The 18,655-nt window shown below is 32.7% G+C and overlaps 1 protein-coding gene across 1 annotated transcript in view; it reads left to right on the forward strand.

The window, feature by feature from the left end:
* The window catches only part of SLC25A40 (solute carrier family 25 member 40), a gene marked incomplete at its 3' end in the record, with an annotated part of 33,928 nt that extends 16,380 nt beyond the window's left edge, over positions 1-17,548 (forward strand). The window contains exons 5-12 of the mRNA XM_084229919.1: positions 1,139-1,242; positions 3,385-3,452; positions 5,129-5,253; positions 5,917-6,090; positions 11,683-11,792; positions 13,827-13,908; positions 16,988-17,068; positions 17,436-17,548. Coding sequence (XP_084086045.1) covers positions 1,139-1,242; positions 3,385-3,452; positions 5,129-5,253; positions 5,917-6,090; positions 11,683-11,792; positions 13,827-13,908; positions 16,988-17,068; positions 17,436-17,548 — 857 coding nt within the window. The remainder of the gene's footprint in view (positions 1-1,138; positions 1,243-3,384; positions 3,453-5,128; positions 5,254-5,916; positions 6,091-11,682; positions 11,793-13,826; positions 13,909-16,987; positions 17,069-17,435) is intronic.
* Positions 17,549-18,655: the final 1,107 nt, after the last annotated feature.

Below are 18,655 nucleotides of genomic sequence, written 5' to 3' on the forward strand. Positions count from 1 at the left end.
TTACTTGCTGCATAGTGTAGTTTATGTGGAATTTGAGGAGAGTAGTTTGTTTTTATTAGATAGGCAAAAATAACATTGCTATGTTTAATCTTTTATAAAGATAATGACATTTCAAAGCATGTTTAAAAAGCAGAAACCAGTTGTTTATACTGTGAAGATGTTGACTTAATAGACATGAATGCCACTCTGTTGAAGACATAACTGTGAGATGAAATGAATAGGCATATTTCAGATGAATGCAAGAATAGATGAATTGTAGAAAGAGACTAAGAAGTAAGGTGGTTTCTACACATTTAAGAAAACCTTAAAAGCAGACTGAGGTATTGTGAAGGTCACAGAATTATATATGACATAACAGAGAAGACAATTTTGGCAAGAAGAGTCCAATAATAGGAAGGAGTTGGTACTAGATAGTTGTGATAAATTATGTGGGATTTGAAAGTGTCTAAACTAAGCAATATAACTAGAGAAACTGATAAAGCATAGCATTATTTACGCTGACTGAGAATAAGTTTCTTTATATTCTATTTTTAATGAAATATAATCAACATAAAATGCTTTTGTTTTAGGTAGATAACAATGATTCACTATATGTATGTATTGCAAAATGATCACCGCAATAAGTTAACATCATCACCTTGCATAATTTATAATTTTTGTTTCTTGTAATGAGAACTTTTAAGACTTAGGAGCTTTCACAAGTACATTAAATTTCCTAATATATTTTTCCAGAATTTCTCTTGAATACAAGTTTTCCTCTGATAAATAGAGAAGGTACATTGCCATGTTCTCTTTTAAAAACAGGTTTTCCTCCTTTGTTTCCCCTTCCATTCACTCCAGTAATCTAAAAGAATTTAGTCTATATGTGTATTCTTACTGCATTTCTGAAAACATAAAATCCACTAATTTACTCAGTTACTTTTCACCACCATGAGGTTAAGTAGAGCCCAGCATTAATGTCATTAAACAAATCAAATTAATGTATTTTTTACCTTAAAATGTGAAGACAAAATTATCTACTCATAGTAGATAATTTTATATAGAGATACATAGTCTCCACATCATACTTTCAATTTGTTTATTGGTAAAAATAACAATGTATGAAGTAACTGTTAACTGTTAGTATCATCTTTGTTAGGAAAATGTTTTGTATATAGTAATGGACTTATGGATCATCTGTGTGTCTGTGAAGAAGGCAACAAAGCATGGTATAAGAAGCCAGGATATTTCCAGGGAACATTGGTAAGGAAATGTATTCTCTGTTTTTGTTCACCTGAAATTGTTATAGAGCAACCCCGGTATTAAACGGGTTCCTGGCTGTGGGTCCTCACCCGCGCGCTTTAAAGGGACTTATGAATACTACAGACACACATAAAAAGGTTAATAAAAAGTTTATTTACAAGAGGAAAGGAAATAAGGAAAATGTACAACTCAGGGAGAAAATAAGGAAATAAAGTCTTTAATGCGTCCTACCCGATCCGACGACCAGGAAACCCAAAGTCACTCTCAGAGCTGGCCGGACGCTGCGAGCTGGTGGAGAGCCAAAATGGGGTCCCCCAAAGCCCACGTGTCTGCCTTTTATAACCACCTGGCTGCTTAACCCCACCCTCAGGTCCCAGCCACCTTCCTTTTGGTGGTGATGGGATTTGGAGTTCCCAGTGTCTTTGGCTTTGACCTGGGGTGGGGGTGGAGTCCACAAAGCCTATATGGAATTAGCTTTGGGGCATCCTTTTCCCCCTAACAAAATGTCTTTATTTTTTTGGAGAGTATTTTGTATGAATATATAATTCTCACTTAATTTTTCCCTGGCACCTTAAATGTATCATTACATTATCTTCTGGCCTCCCATGTGTCTGACAAGTCAGCCTGCCTTTGTATCATCCTTTCTTTATTATGTATTTTGTCATTTTTTTCTTTTCTTTCATTGTTTTTATTTTGCCTATAATTTTTTGAGATTTGGGGGCTCTGTAAATTAATACCTTCCACTAATTTGGGGAAGTTTTTGACCATCAGATCATGAGATAATTTCCTTTTTTAATACTCTCCTTTTTTCTATGACTCAAATAAACTTATGTTATACTACTTGATATTTCCCTTGAGGTCTCTGAGCCTCTGTTCATTTTTCTCATTCTTTTCCTCTTCCTTCTTTAGATTAAATAAAATCTATCTTCAGGTTCAATAACTCCTTTCTGTTGTCTCAATTCTATTAACCCCACCTAATAAATCTCTCATTTCAGGTAAAGAATTTTCATTTGGCTTTTTTTTTTATGTTAACTATTTCTTTGCTGAAATTCCAAATTTGCTCACTAATTGTGCATATGCCATCTTTTAAGTTCTTGAACATCTTTATAATAGCTGCTTTTGTTTCTTTTGTGCTAATTGCATCATTTGAATTATCTCAGTTTTGTTTTCTATTGACTACTTTTTCTTTGAGTCTCAGCATATTGTCTTTTTATGTCTAATAAGTTTTGATTGGATAGTAGATATCATGAATGATACTTTATATAAAGACTGAATTATTTTATATTCTGAGGAGTTAGTTTTTATTTTTTGTGGGAATGCTATTGTTTTCCTCTGGAATTGCATAATAAGCCAAGTTTTGTGGCTAATTTTGTATACAGATTTTGGGACTAATATCCTCTGCAGCACCTTCTTTCCCAGATTTACACCCTTAACTTTCTGGCTGTTCTACCACCTTGAACTCTTTATTTGCCATTTCAAGCAAGTAAGCGTGCTATTCTTTGCCACTCCCACAGGCAAACAAGCTTCAAATATGTAAATTTCACTCGTTTCAAGTTGCTTTTTTATTTATTTTAATTTTTTAATATATTTTTTATGTCACTGTTCATTTTTAAACAATGTTTGCTACCCCTACCTCATGTTCCCCCTCCCCCGGTCAGGTGTAATCCCCATAGAATTTCCTTCACCAATGCACTCGTGCACCACCACCACATTAACATCAGATTTCCCTCTGGTTTTTACCTGCTTTTGTTTTCTCTCCAGAGATTTCAAATAATGGGCTTAAATAATATTTTCTCAGATTTTATAGTTGATGAGGAGAATTAATCTGACCAGCTTTGGTGATTATAGCCAAAATATAATATTTGAAAACTTGGTTTCTCCACCCTAAGTAGAACAATCCAAATCTAAGTAACACACATTTTATTCTGTTAGCAGAAAGTATCACCAGGAAATGTTTTGTGTTTGGAAGTTGAAGAAAGTTCCTTTAAAAAAAAAAAAAAAAAAAGAACGAGCATACATATATGAGATACTCATTACATAACTAAACACTTGAACGGCTCAAATTAATAATTTTCAGTATAAACTTTTTGTATATCAGTTTCAGGGATATATTGTGACTACTTTTTTGTATTATGATTTTAGGATGCCTTTTTGAAAATCATTCGAAATGAGGGCATTAAGTCCCTATGGAGTGGCCTTCCCCCTACCTTGTAAGTTGATACTTGGTATTTTTCTTACTAAATTAATGTTTATTATTTTTTTTTTGCCATATGGTCACCAAGGTTGGACAGAGTTGGAACTTTCAATATTAGAACATTTTCACTTCTAAAGCATTGTTTTGTGAGTCCCACAACCATTTCATGACTTGTTGGAAGGACTCATAGGGCGGAAAGAAGGTTATACTTATGTCTGTGGTTTATTGCAACAAAATTAGAGAACATAAAATTAATAAGGGAAAAAGATACAGCAATAGTTGACCAGACTTAGGCTTCCAGAGTCCTCTGTTATGACATCACACTTACTCTTCTAGCATTGGCTATAGTAGTACATGCAAAGTTTTTCTACCTTAAAATTCACTTAAATTTCAGCACATAGGGCTATTTGTAGTCTTGATGATGGAGGCACATTCTGTCTTCATGATAGCAGTGATTACTAAACCACCAGGTCCCCAAAAGGAAAGCAGATGTTTTGAAAAGTTACATAATTTGTACAAGTCAACCTAGACAAGTTGGTTTAGTGCTCCACACATTCAAAAAAAATCTTATTATATGGAGCATTTCAAGGGTTAAATTCCTTGAAGTTGTCCAAAGTCAAGCATCTATATAGACTCTCTTGAAGATATAAAAGATTTGAGCAACTAAATCATTTATATTTTCTTCAGTGCGCAGGTATACATTTTTAATGTTTAGAAATGAGGAATATGGTATTCATTTAACTTTTTATTGATTTTACAAAAGTACTGAGATAATATGGTGTATATCCTTTTACCTTTCCATATAATTTTAATATTCTTGAATTAATCTGATCAACAGGAAAGTCTTAATGTAATACTCCCCACTAATACCTTGCCTTTCTCTGCCTCCTTTCTTTCTAATTTATCTTTTTATGGAGCAAATTAGACAACTTTGAGGCAAATATTTTAAACAGTGAACTCAGGTTATAATGCAAATGGCAAATCCAAAAGCAGCAGTCAGTTCTATTTCTAAATTTTCATGATCAGAATTCACTATGAAACATTAGACATTTCAAAGTGATCTGTGAATAGCCTTTAGATAGCTCATAAACATAGATGGATTTCTTGTTGCAATAACATTTATGACTTAACAGTACCTTCAACTTTGTGATTAATTTAATTAATAATCCCCTTTTGATATTTTCATTTTGAAGATTGTCATTGGAACTTTCTCAAACTTGTATATATTATTCTGTCACCATTAACTGTAACTTATTTTCAGTTATAAGTAGAAATGATATATAGTGCATAGTTCAAAAAAAATTTTACTCTTATACTTTTTTTATATCAATGATTTTCATGTTATAGTAGATTAATTGTGAAGGAAAACAACAAACAGAGTCAGGGAGAAAGAGATGTGTCCTCATTTGTCTTTTCCTACTTATGACCTGAGCCAGGTGTTATGGCAGGTACTTTACTACTGGAATGTAAACTTCTAAAAGGCAGGTACCAAATTTACATCTTTTTGTTGCCTACTAAATTAAGCACTTATAACTTTTAAAATAAAATAAATAACTTTTAGAATCTATGATCTCATTGATTGATTGCAGTTTTCAGTTTAAATATAAAGATTTTAACTTATATTTAATAATTTAAGAATATGATTATTTCAGTACTTTTGCACAAAGCTTCTTGTTTGTGTACTTTTAACAGAGTAATGGCAGTTCCTGCTACAGTTATTTATTTTACCTGCTATGACCAGTTAACTGATCTTCTGAGATCTAAATTAGGAGAAAATGAAAACAGCATACCAATTGTTGCTGGAATTGTGGCCAGATGTAAGTAAGACTTATTTTCATTTAATGCATCTTTCAAAATTTTGACATTCATGGAGATTTTGTATAAATACATAATATTGGTAAGATATATATTTGCATTATAATGTGTACCAATAGTTATTATCTACACTTCAGAAATAACATGGTGTGATGATTGCCATCAGAATGAGATTGGGGATCAACCCATCCTGGAGATTATAAATTTTAGACTTTAGATCCTAAATTTTAGGATGATATCAGATTAATGCCAAAGTCCAGAATCATTTCCATAAAGAGTTTAATTTACCTCTATGCCAAGGGAAATTTTTTTCTGTGTAGTAGGAGTTAGGGTTATTGGAGTACTAACTAAAATGAGGGTTTGTCAGTAGTCCTAATTGATGTATATTTCTGGAACTACCTTTGTTAGAGTTGAAGACAGAAAACATAAGGTTTTTATGAAAACATACTTTTTTAAGACATGCCTTTATCAAGGAAAAAACTTACATCAATATGTTGGCATTGTTAGACACTTTATTTTTGGATTTGCAGACATTTCAGAATGAGAGATTAAAATATAAAATGCGTGTAATATTAGTTTTTTGCTTGTGTGTGTATAGTACATAGTTTTTTGTTTTCATTTTCTTATATTTGCTTATATTTTCATATATTTGCTTGTTTATATAGTTGGTGCAGTAACTGTTATAAGTCCATTAGAATTGATTAGAACCAAGATGCAATCTAAGAAGTTTTCTTATAAGGAACTGCATCAGTTTGTCAGCAAGAAAGTATCTGAAGATGGTTGGATTTCCCTTTGGAAAGGCTGGGCTCCTACTGTTCTTAGAGACGTGCCATTCTCAGGTAGGATTTATCTTGTTAGTATCTGCTAAATTTTAGGTTACTTTGTGTTAAATTTGATTATGTTAAAAATCAGCTAAATTTTTAACCCTTTAAGAATAAAGGTAAGTTATCTTTCTTTAGTGACCTCAGTCCTGATTCATTATTGGGCTCTCAGATCTTTTCATGTCTTTATTGAATGAATAGTCTGTGGTTTTCTTTTCTCTATGTTTCTTTTTAAACACTGGTGTGTATTCATATTTATAGAATGCAAAACTACATTATTCTAAATAAACCATAATTAATAATCTATTACAAATTAAAATATTTTAAAATTAATTTAACACCACCTATGAATTATATTAATGTCTACTTTTTTAATTATTAAAGATAAAAATTCCCCCCATTAAATGAGTGCCCTATGAGAGGCAATTATAAATCAGAAGATCATGCTACTCCCTGAACTATGAAAAGGAAAAAAATCATGAAAAATAAGTACAAAACTAGGGGCCTCCTTGGTGGCGCAAGGGGTTAAGACACAATCCATGAAACTGTCCGCAGCCACTGCAGCATGAGTTTGATCCCCAGCCAGGTAGTTACCCAAATGGTGCAGCAGACCTCTCCTGACTCGCCCGCTGCTCCCCTTAGCAGTGTATTTCAGTCAGTCCAGCTGTTCTGTTCCCCACCCTGTCACTGGTGAATCCTCTCACCCCCACACCTCTGGCCTGTACCCCAGTTCTTGTGTGCATAAATAAATAAATCTTTAAAAAAATAAGTACAAAACTAAACAACTTGTACAACATGTATACTTCACTAGAATGTTGCCTCATGAATCACAGGAGTTTCCATTTAAGACCTGAGAGAAATAATCATTGAAAACCCTTGAATTGACATTCCTCATCCTTTCTTTTTCCTTTGAGCTAATCATTTTCTTGGGCTCTTATCAATATTTTTTTCCCTTGTCAATAGTACAGTATTTTTCATCACTCTTTATTGTTGAGTTATGCTGTTTAGAAACTTAGCATGGTATAATTAATAAAAGATTCCTAGGCCAGTTTATAAAAAATGTTTATTACAGATCTTTGATAGATTAAAAAATATATAGTTTAAAATTACTAGGTATAGGGCCTCCCTGGTGGTGCAAGGGGTTAAGATGCAACCTATGAAGCAACCCACAGCCTCTGCCACAGAAGTTTGATCCCCGGCCGGCCAGGGAGCAACCCACATGGCGCAGCAGACCTCTCCTGTCTCTCCTACTGCTCCCCTCAGCAGTGTATTTCAGCCAGTATGTCTGTTCTGTTCCCCACTCTGTCTTTGGTGAATCCTCTCACCACCACTCCCCCACCCCCACATCTCTGGCCTGTACCCCAGCTCCTGTATGCATAAATAAATAAATCTTAAAAAAATAAAATTACTAGGTATATTAATGAGATGAACACCTGTGAAATTCCCACTTTACTCTAGAACATTGCACATTTTTCATTTCTGAAATTATATAGATCCTTCTCCATTGTCACATCCTTAGTGGTAACCACTATATGAATTTTTCTTTATTATTCTTTTCAGTTTTAAACATGTTTTATCACATGTGCATTACTGTTAAACAATATATTATTTAGTTTTTCCTTTTTGAGCTTTAAAAAATGCTTATTTTAAAATATTCTCTTAAGATTCTCTTTTGTTCCAATACCATGCAGTTATGATTATTATGGCTTTGTAGTATAGTTTGAAGTCTGGGAGTGTGATACCTCCATCCCCTTCTTTTTTTTTTTTCAGGAGAGCTTTGGTTATTCAGGGTTTTTGGTGGCTCCATATGAATTTCATCAATATTTGTTCTATTTCTTTGAAGAATGTCATTGAAAATTTTATTGGAATAGCATTGAATCTGTATATTGCTTTTGGTAGGATGGCCATTTTAATAATGTTTATTCTTCCAATCCATGAGCAAGGGATGTCTTTCCATTTCTTTGTGTCTTCTTCTATTTCTTTTAACAGTGTTTTATAGTTTTCTTTGTATAGGTTCTTTACCTCTTTTGTTAGGTTTTTTCTCAAGTATTTGATTTTTTTTGTTTCAATAATAAAAGGGATGGTTTTCTTGATTTCTTCTTCTTCAGATTTATTGTTTGTATATAGGAAGGCTACTGATTTTTGTGTGTTGATTTTGTATCCTGCTACTTTAAGGGATCATGCTCAGCGAAATAAGCCAGAAAGAAAAAGAAAAATACCACATGGTCTCACTCATAGCATGAATTTAGAAAACCTAAATAAGGCACCAGGAAAAAACCTAATTATAATAAAGGAAAAATCAAAATCAACAAGCAACTATAAACCAGAGATACACTACGGGGTGTGGAGGAGGGAGTAGGATCAAAACAAGGGGGGTGGGAATTGTATGGGGACTATAACCAAGATGAAAATGCATACATTGTGCAAAAATGAAAAATGATGTAAAAAGTGTATAAAATAAAAAAATAAAAAATAAAAACAATATGGTATTCTTTTTTATGTGTAACTGCTTTCAGTTTTTTGTTTATGTGTGAATAATGAAGTGAACAATGCTACTGTACATTTTTAATAGTGTATCTACTGGTTCATATAAATATATACATTTTAAATTTTATTGTTACATCAAACCCTTTTCTAAAGTGATTATGCAGGTCATCATACCTACTACCTTGATGCTGACTTACTTTATACTCTCAACAGCACTTTTTATTGTCAAATTTCTTAGTTTTTGTTTATGTAGTAATTTTAAGTAGTATCTCACTTTAACTTGTTATGAATGAAGTTGGTTATTAATGAAGTTGGACACTGTTTCTTGGCCACTTATTTATCTGAAATTGATTTGGGGTTATGGATTGAAAATATTGGACCTCCCCAGTGGCGCAGCGGTTAAGCGCTGGGTTGCGAAGCTGCCCGCAGCCTCTGCAGCGCCGGTTTGATCCCCGGCTGCTCCCCGGCCACCAGAGGAGGGTCCCACATGGCGCGCAGACCTCTCCTGCCGCCCACTGCTCCCCTCAGCAGTGTACTTCGGTCCTTCTGCCTGCTCTGCTCCCCGCTCTGCTCTGGTGAATTCTCTCACCCTCCCATGCTTCTGACTGTACCCAGTGCTTGTATAAATAAATAAATATATCTTTAAAAAAAAAAGAAAAAAAAAAGAAAATATTGTCCCAAGTGTTGGTGCTTTATTAAAAATTTTGACATTATTGTTTTCCCTAGAAATATCCTATCCCTTTATTCAATAACTCTTCTTTAAAGGGTTTTAGTAGAGATAAAATTTTTTCCTTATAAAACTTGTATACAGTCTTTTTAAATTATTTATGATATACACACCCACCCCTAGCTTTTGGTAGCTACTTTTAAAGCTCTATATTTTTAAAAATTGAGGTAATATTGCTTTACAACATTGTATTTTAAAGTATAGGACCTCTCTTTTCAGCTGTTGTTCCATAACCACAACCAAGGCATCCATAATCCATTGTGCTACTCTGCCCCCCAGTATCAGATTTCTAGGGTTTGTTACTAGCTTGGCTTTATCTAACCCTTTGTTTTGTTTCTCTGTATTCCACATCTAAGTGACATCATTTGGTATTTGTCTTTCTCCTTTTTTTTATAGTTTGTTTTCTTACATCTTTGTTAATTTTTGAATAGTTTTTTATTTCTCCCAATGCAGTCCCTGTAGTTATCCCACCACCATAGTACCTGTGATCTATCACCACAGTTCCTTGTGCTCTTCCCTGTCCTATTTTGATCCTCCCTTTTCATCTCCCCCTCCCTTGCTGTATGCCTGTGATCTATGGTCAGTTTGCAAGTTTTGCCTTTTTTTTTTCTTTTTTTCCTGACTTGTTTGGTCTCTCTCTGTTCTGCATATAAGTGAAATCATCTAGTACTTATCATTTTTCTCCTGACTTACTTCACACAGCATTATCCATTCCAACTCCATCCATGGAGATGTGAATGGCAAGGGTTTCTCTTTTTTGATAGCTAAGTAATATTCTATTGTATATATATACACCATATCTTTCTGATCCACTCATCTGTTTGGGGGTGCTTAGATTATTTCCATAGTCTGGCTGTTGTAAATAGTGCTACAGTGAACATTTGAATTGGTGCTTTGTGTTCTTTAAGAAGATACTCAGGAGTAAAATTACTCAGTCATATGGTAAAAAAAGATTTCAAAATCTCTGTGGCTAGTTCAGTGTTAACAGTTTATTTTTGTTTGTTATATTTTTTTAAAAACTTATAAATTCTAATTTGTTTGCATAGCTCGTGGATTTTCTATGTAGAAAATAATATATAAAATATGACTATTTTGTTAATTATGATCTTTTTAATCATTATTCTCATTTTTTTCTACCTTACTGTACTTCCTAATAGAGTTTTGAATATTAGCAATGATAATGTTGCATCCCTATTCTATTTGGTTAAATGGAATAGCTCTGTTGTTTCACCATTAATAATCATTTTTTGCTACACGTTCTTGATGCATTTCATTTAAGAAGTTTCCTTTTATCCCTTGGTTTCTGAAACATTTCTATATTTGCCTTAAATGAAAATGAAATGAAAATGTGGATTTTATAAAATGTTTTTTCATCATTTTACATGATCCCATGGGCCTTTATTGTGGTATGTGGTTTTTAAAGTTAATATGAGGTATTTTTTTAAGATTTATTTTTATTTATTTATGCATACAAAAACTGGGGCCTAAGCCAGAGGTGCCGGTTGGGGAAGGGGTGGGAGGATTCACCAGAGACAGAGTGGGGAGCAGAACAGGCAGATCTACTGAAATACACTGCTAAGGGGAGCAGTGGGCGAGGCCGCAGCACCAATAGCATGATCGCACTGAGACTTAGCCCCAGGGCCACCAAAGAGACCCCCTAATATGATGTATGTTGTTTAAAAATTATTATAATTGGGCCTCCCGGGTGGCGCAGCGGTTGAGCGCTGGGTTGCGAAGCTGCCCACAGCCTCTGCAGCGACAGCTCAATCCCTGGCCACAGGGTGAGGGGCCCACATGGCACGCAGACCTCTCCTGCCGCCTGCTGCTCCCCTCAGCAGTGTACTTCGTCAGTCGGCCTGCTCTGCTCTCCGCTCTGACTCTGGTGAATTCTCTCGCCCTCCCGCGCTTCTGACTGTACCCAGTGCTTGTATAAATAAATAAATAAATCTTTAAAAAAAAGATAAATAAAAATTATTATAATTACTGCCTTTGTATGATTCAGATAACCCAATTTAGTTATAGTGTATTATCTTCTATGAAATACTTTCGTTTCAATTGGTTATTTTTTATTTTTTTTATTTTTTTACTTCTATGTTCATGAATGAGGTTGGTCTGTCCTTTTTTTTTTTTTTTTTTTAATCCCACTGTTCTTGTCAGGTTTTGGAATTAAAGTCCTACTTTACTGATTCTTCAGTTTTTTCTTTGCTTTTAATCAGCTTGCTAGAAAATTACTGAGAATTTTTTTAAAATCTCACCTAGTTTGTGTCTAAGCAGAAAGCAAAGTGTGTCAAAGACAGAATTTTTCTTTTCCTTTAAAGTATAACCTCATAAATATTTTCTTTGAAGTTCACATTTCATTTTTAATTATGTATTCTTTTTATTCTCTGTTTTTATAGCAATGTATTGGTATAACTATGAAGTTTTAAAGAAGTGGTTGTGTGTGAAATCTGGTTTATATGAACCAACATTTATGGTCAACTTTACCTCAGGTGCATTGTCTGGTTCTGTAAGTTTGTTTTTTTCTTGCTACTATTTCAGAATAATGATAATTGTATTAAAACAGGACAAAATACTATGTAACATTTTGTGTCTACTGAGATAATACTTTTAGACTGTACTTGTTATACATTTTTCTATATATTTACTATCCTATTTTGAGAAAATTACTTTTAGCCATTAAATATTTTAAAATGCACTTTGCATATTTTTATCATATTACAAATACATTATTATATTTTTCTAAAAGCCTTTTTTATTTGTTAAGGCATTACAGTTCATGATAATGATAACAGTTTAAATAGTATTTTCTTATTTTCAAAGTATTTAGCCATTCATTCATTAAATTGCTAGATCTTGTTAGGCAGTATATCATGAAATAAAAAAAAAATTATTTCATGAAGTGCCATTACATATGTATAAACAGATTGAATAGAATTAATTTTATCCTCTCATGCTAATTCTTGTTTCTTTGGAAACATTTTTAAGAAATTAAATAATTCTTAGAAGAGTTTTAATAAAAATCACTATCAGTGGGAGCAATCCCAAATGACCATTTTTGGGTAGTAGAGAGTTCACCTTTTCCCACTCTTCCAAATAATGAAAAGTCATGTGGTGGCTTTCCTTTATGCAGATTCATATCACCATGATCTTTGCATGAAGAGCTTTCTTATAACTACACACTTATAAAATGAATGTGATGGATGATTCACAGAGAGGTGCTTATTATTAAACCATAAAAAAAAAAAACAAACCACAAAAGTGAAAGAAGCATAAGCTCAGTGTTGGATACTTTCAGAAAAATATAAGAACAATTGCATCAGAGAATCTAGGCTAAGAAAGACACTACAGTTGAATTTAAATGCTAGGAATATTTCTAGGTTTGAAATCTGTGAAATTAAGGCCAGTGGTTATAAGCCTGTTGATCCAAAAAAGCCATTACTGTTGTTGAATAATGACTTCAGGAAGTTATAACAGCTTTCTAGTAATATAAAGGAAAGTTGTCTATTTTATTTTTTAGTTTAACGTAGAAAAATTATTAAAATAAATTTTAGTAATCTATTACTATTAACAGCCTTTGGACAGTCTTTGAATAAAAATGTCTACAATAGAAGAAGTACTTCATTGTGATGTCTAGGCTTTGAGCCAGAAAACAGAATAGGCTAAACTATATCATTTTACAGAGTATCAGAGTTTTACATTATATTGTTGTTACCCTTTTCTACTACATGTTAGATTGTAGAGATGGAGAATCAAAAATTCAGTTTATCTTAACTGATATCTTTGAAACTGATTTCATTTCAAGAACTTAAGCATTGTTAAAGTGAAATAAAATACAGGTGATTTTTAAGAGGCACTTTATTAAGTTTTGACAAATGTGAGTTGGGAAGCAAACAAATAGAGACCAGTTTTACTTTGTATGGATGGCTATTATACCAAATATATGAGGTACTTGAAGACTGTTCTTTAAAAAATTTCTTTGCTTCATTGGGGCACTGTGAAGGTAATTGTTGATTCATTTTGAGATTTTTTTTAAATGTAGTTTGTGAACTTTTGGAACTAAACTTAATAGGCATGTTGAAACCCATAAAGAAAAGGTATATAGAACTAAAAGTTCAAAGTTCATTTTTTATTCTATTTTTAAAATGTTTGCTGAAAAATTTTCAGTTCTTACTAGATACTGGAATACTTTTGTTTGTATTATACTTCATGTGTAGAAGAATATCAGAAATTTTCAATACTGGTTTTGGAGTCAGAGGTCTTGGAATTCTGACTCTGTCACTAAGTAGTTGTGTGACCTTAAGAAAATAGGCAAATTTTTCTAATATTTTTCACTAACTTCTGAATTTTGGGAGAAATACCTCAGTGGCGTTTTTATTTAATAAAAGCTTCTCTTTGAATATATCTGGTTTTAGTTTAAGTTGCTATTTAGCTATGATTTTCATTAGCATCCTTATTAGGTAATGTGCAATAGAAGAATGTAAAAATATTTTAGGAAGAATTTAAAGGTAGATTTAAATTAATCAATTTTACTTTTTGATAGTTTGCAGCTATTGTAACTTTGCCATTTGATGTGGTAAAAACACAAAAGCAGACACAGCTTTGGATATATGAAAATCCTAAAAGTAAGTTTAATTTTGTTAAGATTTATTTATGCATACAAGAGCTGGGGTACCAGCCAGAGATGCGGGGGGTGAGAGGATTCACCAGAGAGAGTGGGGAACAGAACAGGCGGATTGACTGAAATTTACTGCTGAGGGGAGCAGCGGGTGAGACAGGAGAGGTCTGCTTCACCATGTGGGTTGTTTGCTGGCCAGCCGGGTTTGAACTCGTGCTGCAGAGACTGTGGATTGTTTCACAGTGCAATGCTTAACCCCTTGCTCTACCAGGGAGGCCCGCTAAATGTAAGTTTAATTAATTTAAAGCTTAACAAGATACTATGAAAATGTTTCTTTTCTTTCCAAATTCTGTTAGCAATATGTAAAATAAGAAAAATATTTTCCCCCTCTGCAGCCTTATTCTTTATTTAACTTTATTTAACTAATGAATAAACTTAGAATGGAATGCCAGAAAAAAAATACTCTGAACACACACAGAAATTTAAGAAATTTTACAATCTATGTTTTTGACCTGGCTTCAGTTAAATCTCATAACAGCTATATAGAAGATTGAATTATGAGAGTATCCTTTCAAATAAATCTAGGCATACGGGGTGAAGAATAGGAAATTAGTAGGAAACCTTTTTCTTTTGTTTTGTCTCATTAGTATGCATCTACAATTCTTTTTTTCCTGTTTATTTTTTAGCTTATCTTCTATTGATAAGTTGTTTTCCACTTATTATCCCCTGTTTTTACTTCTTTGTAACCTGTAATTTCATCTATAACAAAAATTTCTTTTAGTGGCTTCCATTAGATCCCCTCTGTCATTATCTATAGAAACTATAGTACACCCATTTGAAATATCCATTACAAAATTTGTCACATAAGCCTTGTACTAAGCCTATTATAATATAGATTATCCTAACCCATCTGAATAATGTTTTACGTACCAAGTAAAATAGGTATTGAAAAAAACATTGATTACAGACCTCTGAAATAAATCTGATGAATACCAGTGACAGCTTTGTCCTTGACTTATCAAAGTCCTACTCCCTTCTCGTATTATAGTCTTTAAAACCTGGAAGTAATCAGAATTCATAATCAAAATGGGAGGGTTCTTCCACTCCCAAATATGTGTCCTAGAGAAGTATACAAGGATATTCACTGAAGCATCATTAATCCCAAAAGCTAGAAACCACCTAAATGTTCTGTTATAGGGAAATAGGTAAACTGTGATAATCCATATAATGCAGTATTATACAGCAATTAAAGTAAATAAAATATAGCAATATTTGCCAAGAGAGATAATCCTAAAAATACATTATAAAAGTATGAAAAATGAGTGCAGTTTTGGGTATGTTTATGAGTATGTTTAGATGTAGTAAAAGTTGAAACACGCTTGTGAACAATAAAAAAGAGGAGATTGGTTGCCTCTTTGGACATAAGGAAAGGATAAGATTGGGAAGGGATATACAGTGCATTCAATTGTAGCTAAAGATACAACTAAGATTTGATAAATTTGGCCAGTAAATGAATGTTTATTGTTTTATATGCTTGAAATATTTAATCAAACTTTTTCCTTAGAGTGTAAGAAGTTGCTTATTAGTGGTAGGAATAGCCCTTTGGGACTCAAGGCAAGAGATACTTTTCAGGTTCCATCAGAGCTCTGCTATGGCTTACTTCAGTTGATAATTCTATTTTATTTTCTTTATGCAATATTTTTATTGCAGTAACATTGGTTTACAATTTACCGTATATGATTCAGGCATAGGAGCACATCTTTTTAGCTTTAAGACCATACCCCCATAAAGGCACCCATAGTCCTCCACCATAGCCCACTGAGTCCCCTTTTGTTCTTCCTCCTACCCTCACTGGTAGCTTCAATTTTACAGTCATTTCTAGGGCTTGTTTTGGGGTTGGTTTTGTCTGACTCTTTGTTTCATTTCTCTTTATTTCATGAGTGAAACCATCAGATAGCTGTCTTTCTCCTTCTGACTTATTTCTCTTAACATAATTCCCTCAAGCTCAATCCATTTTGTCACACCTGGCAAGGTTTCATCTCCTTTTTATAGCTGAGGAGAATACCACTGTGTATGTATACCACATCTTAATCCACTCATCTGCCCTTGGGCACTTAGGTTGCTTCCTAACTTGGTTATAGTAAATAGTGCTTCAGTGAATACAGGAGTGCATATATCCCTTTAGTGTTTTTGTAGTCTTAGTGGATACCTAGGAGCAGAATTGCTGATCTCAAACCAAAACTTTGAAATCTTCAGCTTGTCAACTGTCACGTTTTTCACAAAGTAGTGACCTGCTCCTTAGCAAAAAATAAGTAAAATAAATGTATTGAATTTAGTCTCTGATCTAAACCAACTGTTTGGAATTATTATGTAAAATTAAGGTAAGTGAACTTTGTGTATGAACATCTGACTCATTCATAAACATATGTTTGAACTTCAGTGACACCTATTTTTGCTGGGCTTTTTTTTTAACTTTAATTTCTTACTATGTTCCCAATATTTGAATGGTTGCACCTATGTGAGATGTTATTGTTAAAGGATAAATCAGTCCTGGAGGAGACAGGACTAATCTATTTTAAGACTGTTATATCTATTCAGAATGGTTGTAATAAACTGAGTCCTTACTAAGGAGAAAGATCTATTTTCCTCAGAACTTCTTTTAGGAAAAAAAATTTTAATATTGTAATGAAAATTAAATTTTGGTTTTTCTTTGGCTTTGGCAACCCAATAGAAGTTTTTGTGTATCTTGTAAAAGACTTAAAAATCATTGAGAAAGATGTGGGAAAAACATAAAGGATGACCACAACTTAAAAAACAAACATCAATTCAAAAGAAGCCTTCTGTTCTATAGATAACTCCTTAACTGCATCCAGTCCTATAAACCTTTAAACTTGTAGCCTTTTTTTCCTGATTTTTCTTATAATGAATTAAACTACTAGAATATTTAAAGCTCTTTAGACAAACACAACTGTTCTTATTATAATGAAGTAATATACACCCAAAGGCAATAAACATTATTTTATATGTATTATCTATATATGAAACTAAGTGCAATTTATGATAGTATTTCTTTATTTTAATTTTAGTTTCTATGCCTTTGCATATGTCAACTTGGGCTATAATGAAGAACATTGTTGCTAAGAATGGACTTTCTGGATTATTTACAGGTAAAAATACTTACTTAACCAAATCACTGAATACAACATTTTTAAAGTTTATACCTTCCTGAATTAGCTTTAAGCAGGAAATTATTGAAAACATTCCACGTTTATGATTTCCTCCTAAACATCTTTGCTGTAAGTTAAAAAAAAAAGTTAAATGACAATAGATTTGCTATTGATAAGAGAAAATTTTCACATAAAGTAACATGGAATTGAACTAAAATTGGGAGTGAGCAGTTTGGTCTTTCTTTGCTACCAGCTTATCACACAAAACTTTATATACCATTTCATTTCATTATATCATTATCAGAATGAAGCCACATAAATTGTCTTTTTTAAAGGTAACATTCTGCTTTTTTTCTCTTCTTTTCAGGCTTAATTCCTCGTTTAATTAAAATTGCTCCGGCTTGTGCCATTATGATCAGTACATATGAATTTGGAAAGTCTTTCTTCCAGAAACAGAATGCTCAAAGACAGCAATACTAGTGATGCCGTTTCTACTTGAAATAACAACCATAGCCAAATAATAAGGTGAAGACTCGTAGGCAAAAACTGTTTTCATCATTATCTTTCATGACTTTGTATTTCCTTCAATTTAAGTGAATATTAATTTCTACTTTGCCTCTAATACATAATCCTAGTTTTAAAATTGTTATTCTAATTTTTGAGATCAAAGATTTCTAGATATCACAATCATTGAGCATTCTTGTAAAGAAATGAAATTATTCCATTGTACTGCTAACAAGCTCTAAGAGGTTGATGTTATAGGTTTTGGTTTTACTTAATCTTACTGGGACTTTATCACAACGAATAATATTTTTAATTTTGTGTTGAATGATATATAATCTAGAAGAAAAATGCCCAAATCTATCATATACTTTGAAATCAGGTTTATATATATTTTAAATTCTTTCAGAAGTAGATAATAAAAGGTTGTCTTTAAATAACATTGACATTTCCTAAATATTACTTGCTATTTTTTTAGTTCAAATATGTAAGGTTTTCTTTTTAACCCTGCTTTTGTCTTAAGGTTTTTATGTGTTGGGATTTCTCTGATCAAAGGCACGCTTAGTTCACCTTTCTGACCAAAAATATATTTAATATAAATGCTGATATTAAATGCTGCTATTTTTGATGACTAAAGATTCAGTATTAACTACTGGCATTTGCAACAGAGAGGGTTTTTTTTTTTTTTTTTTTTTTTCACTGATTGTATGAAATGTTTACTGCAGTCAAACGGGTGTGAGTCAAAAAGTATATTGTATTTAGACTGGTAAAAATATTTCCAAAGAGGAAAGGTCTCTGGTTTCAGTCATCTTCTAACTCAAGTATCATTGTGGCGTTCTCTCTTTCCCTTCTATTATTCTAACAAAATTAAGATTAAAATACAGTTATCCGTCACAAAATATTTATAAAATGTCCTTTGAGTCTATAAATCTCAATTAGTATGATAGACCAAGAATAGTAGTTTCCTTGCAGAATAGCGTCCTGTCACTTAGTGCTTAGTGCCTAAGTAATTTAGCTTATGACTGTAAGAAAGAAGTAAAAAGGATATATATGATGGCATGACAAGAATGAGATCTAATTTTATAG

The sequence above is a fragment of the Talpa europaea genome (assembly GCF_964194135.1).
Source record: "Talpa europaea genome assembly, chromosome: 3".
In the NCBI taxonomy this organism is placed as follows: domain Eukaryota; kingdom Metazoa; phylum Chordata; class Mammalia; order Eulipotyphla; family Talpidae; genus Talpa; species Talpa europaea.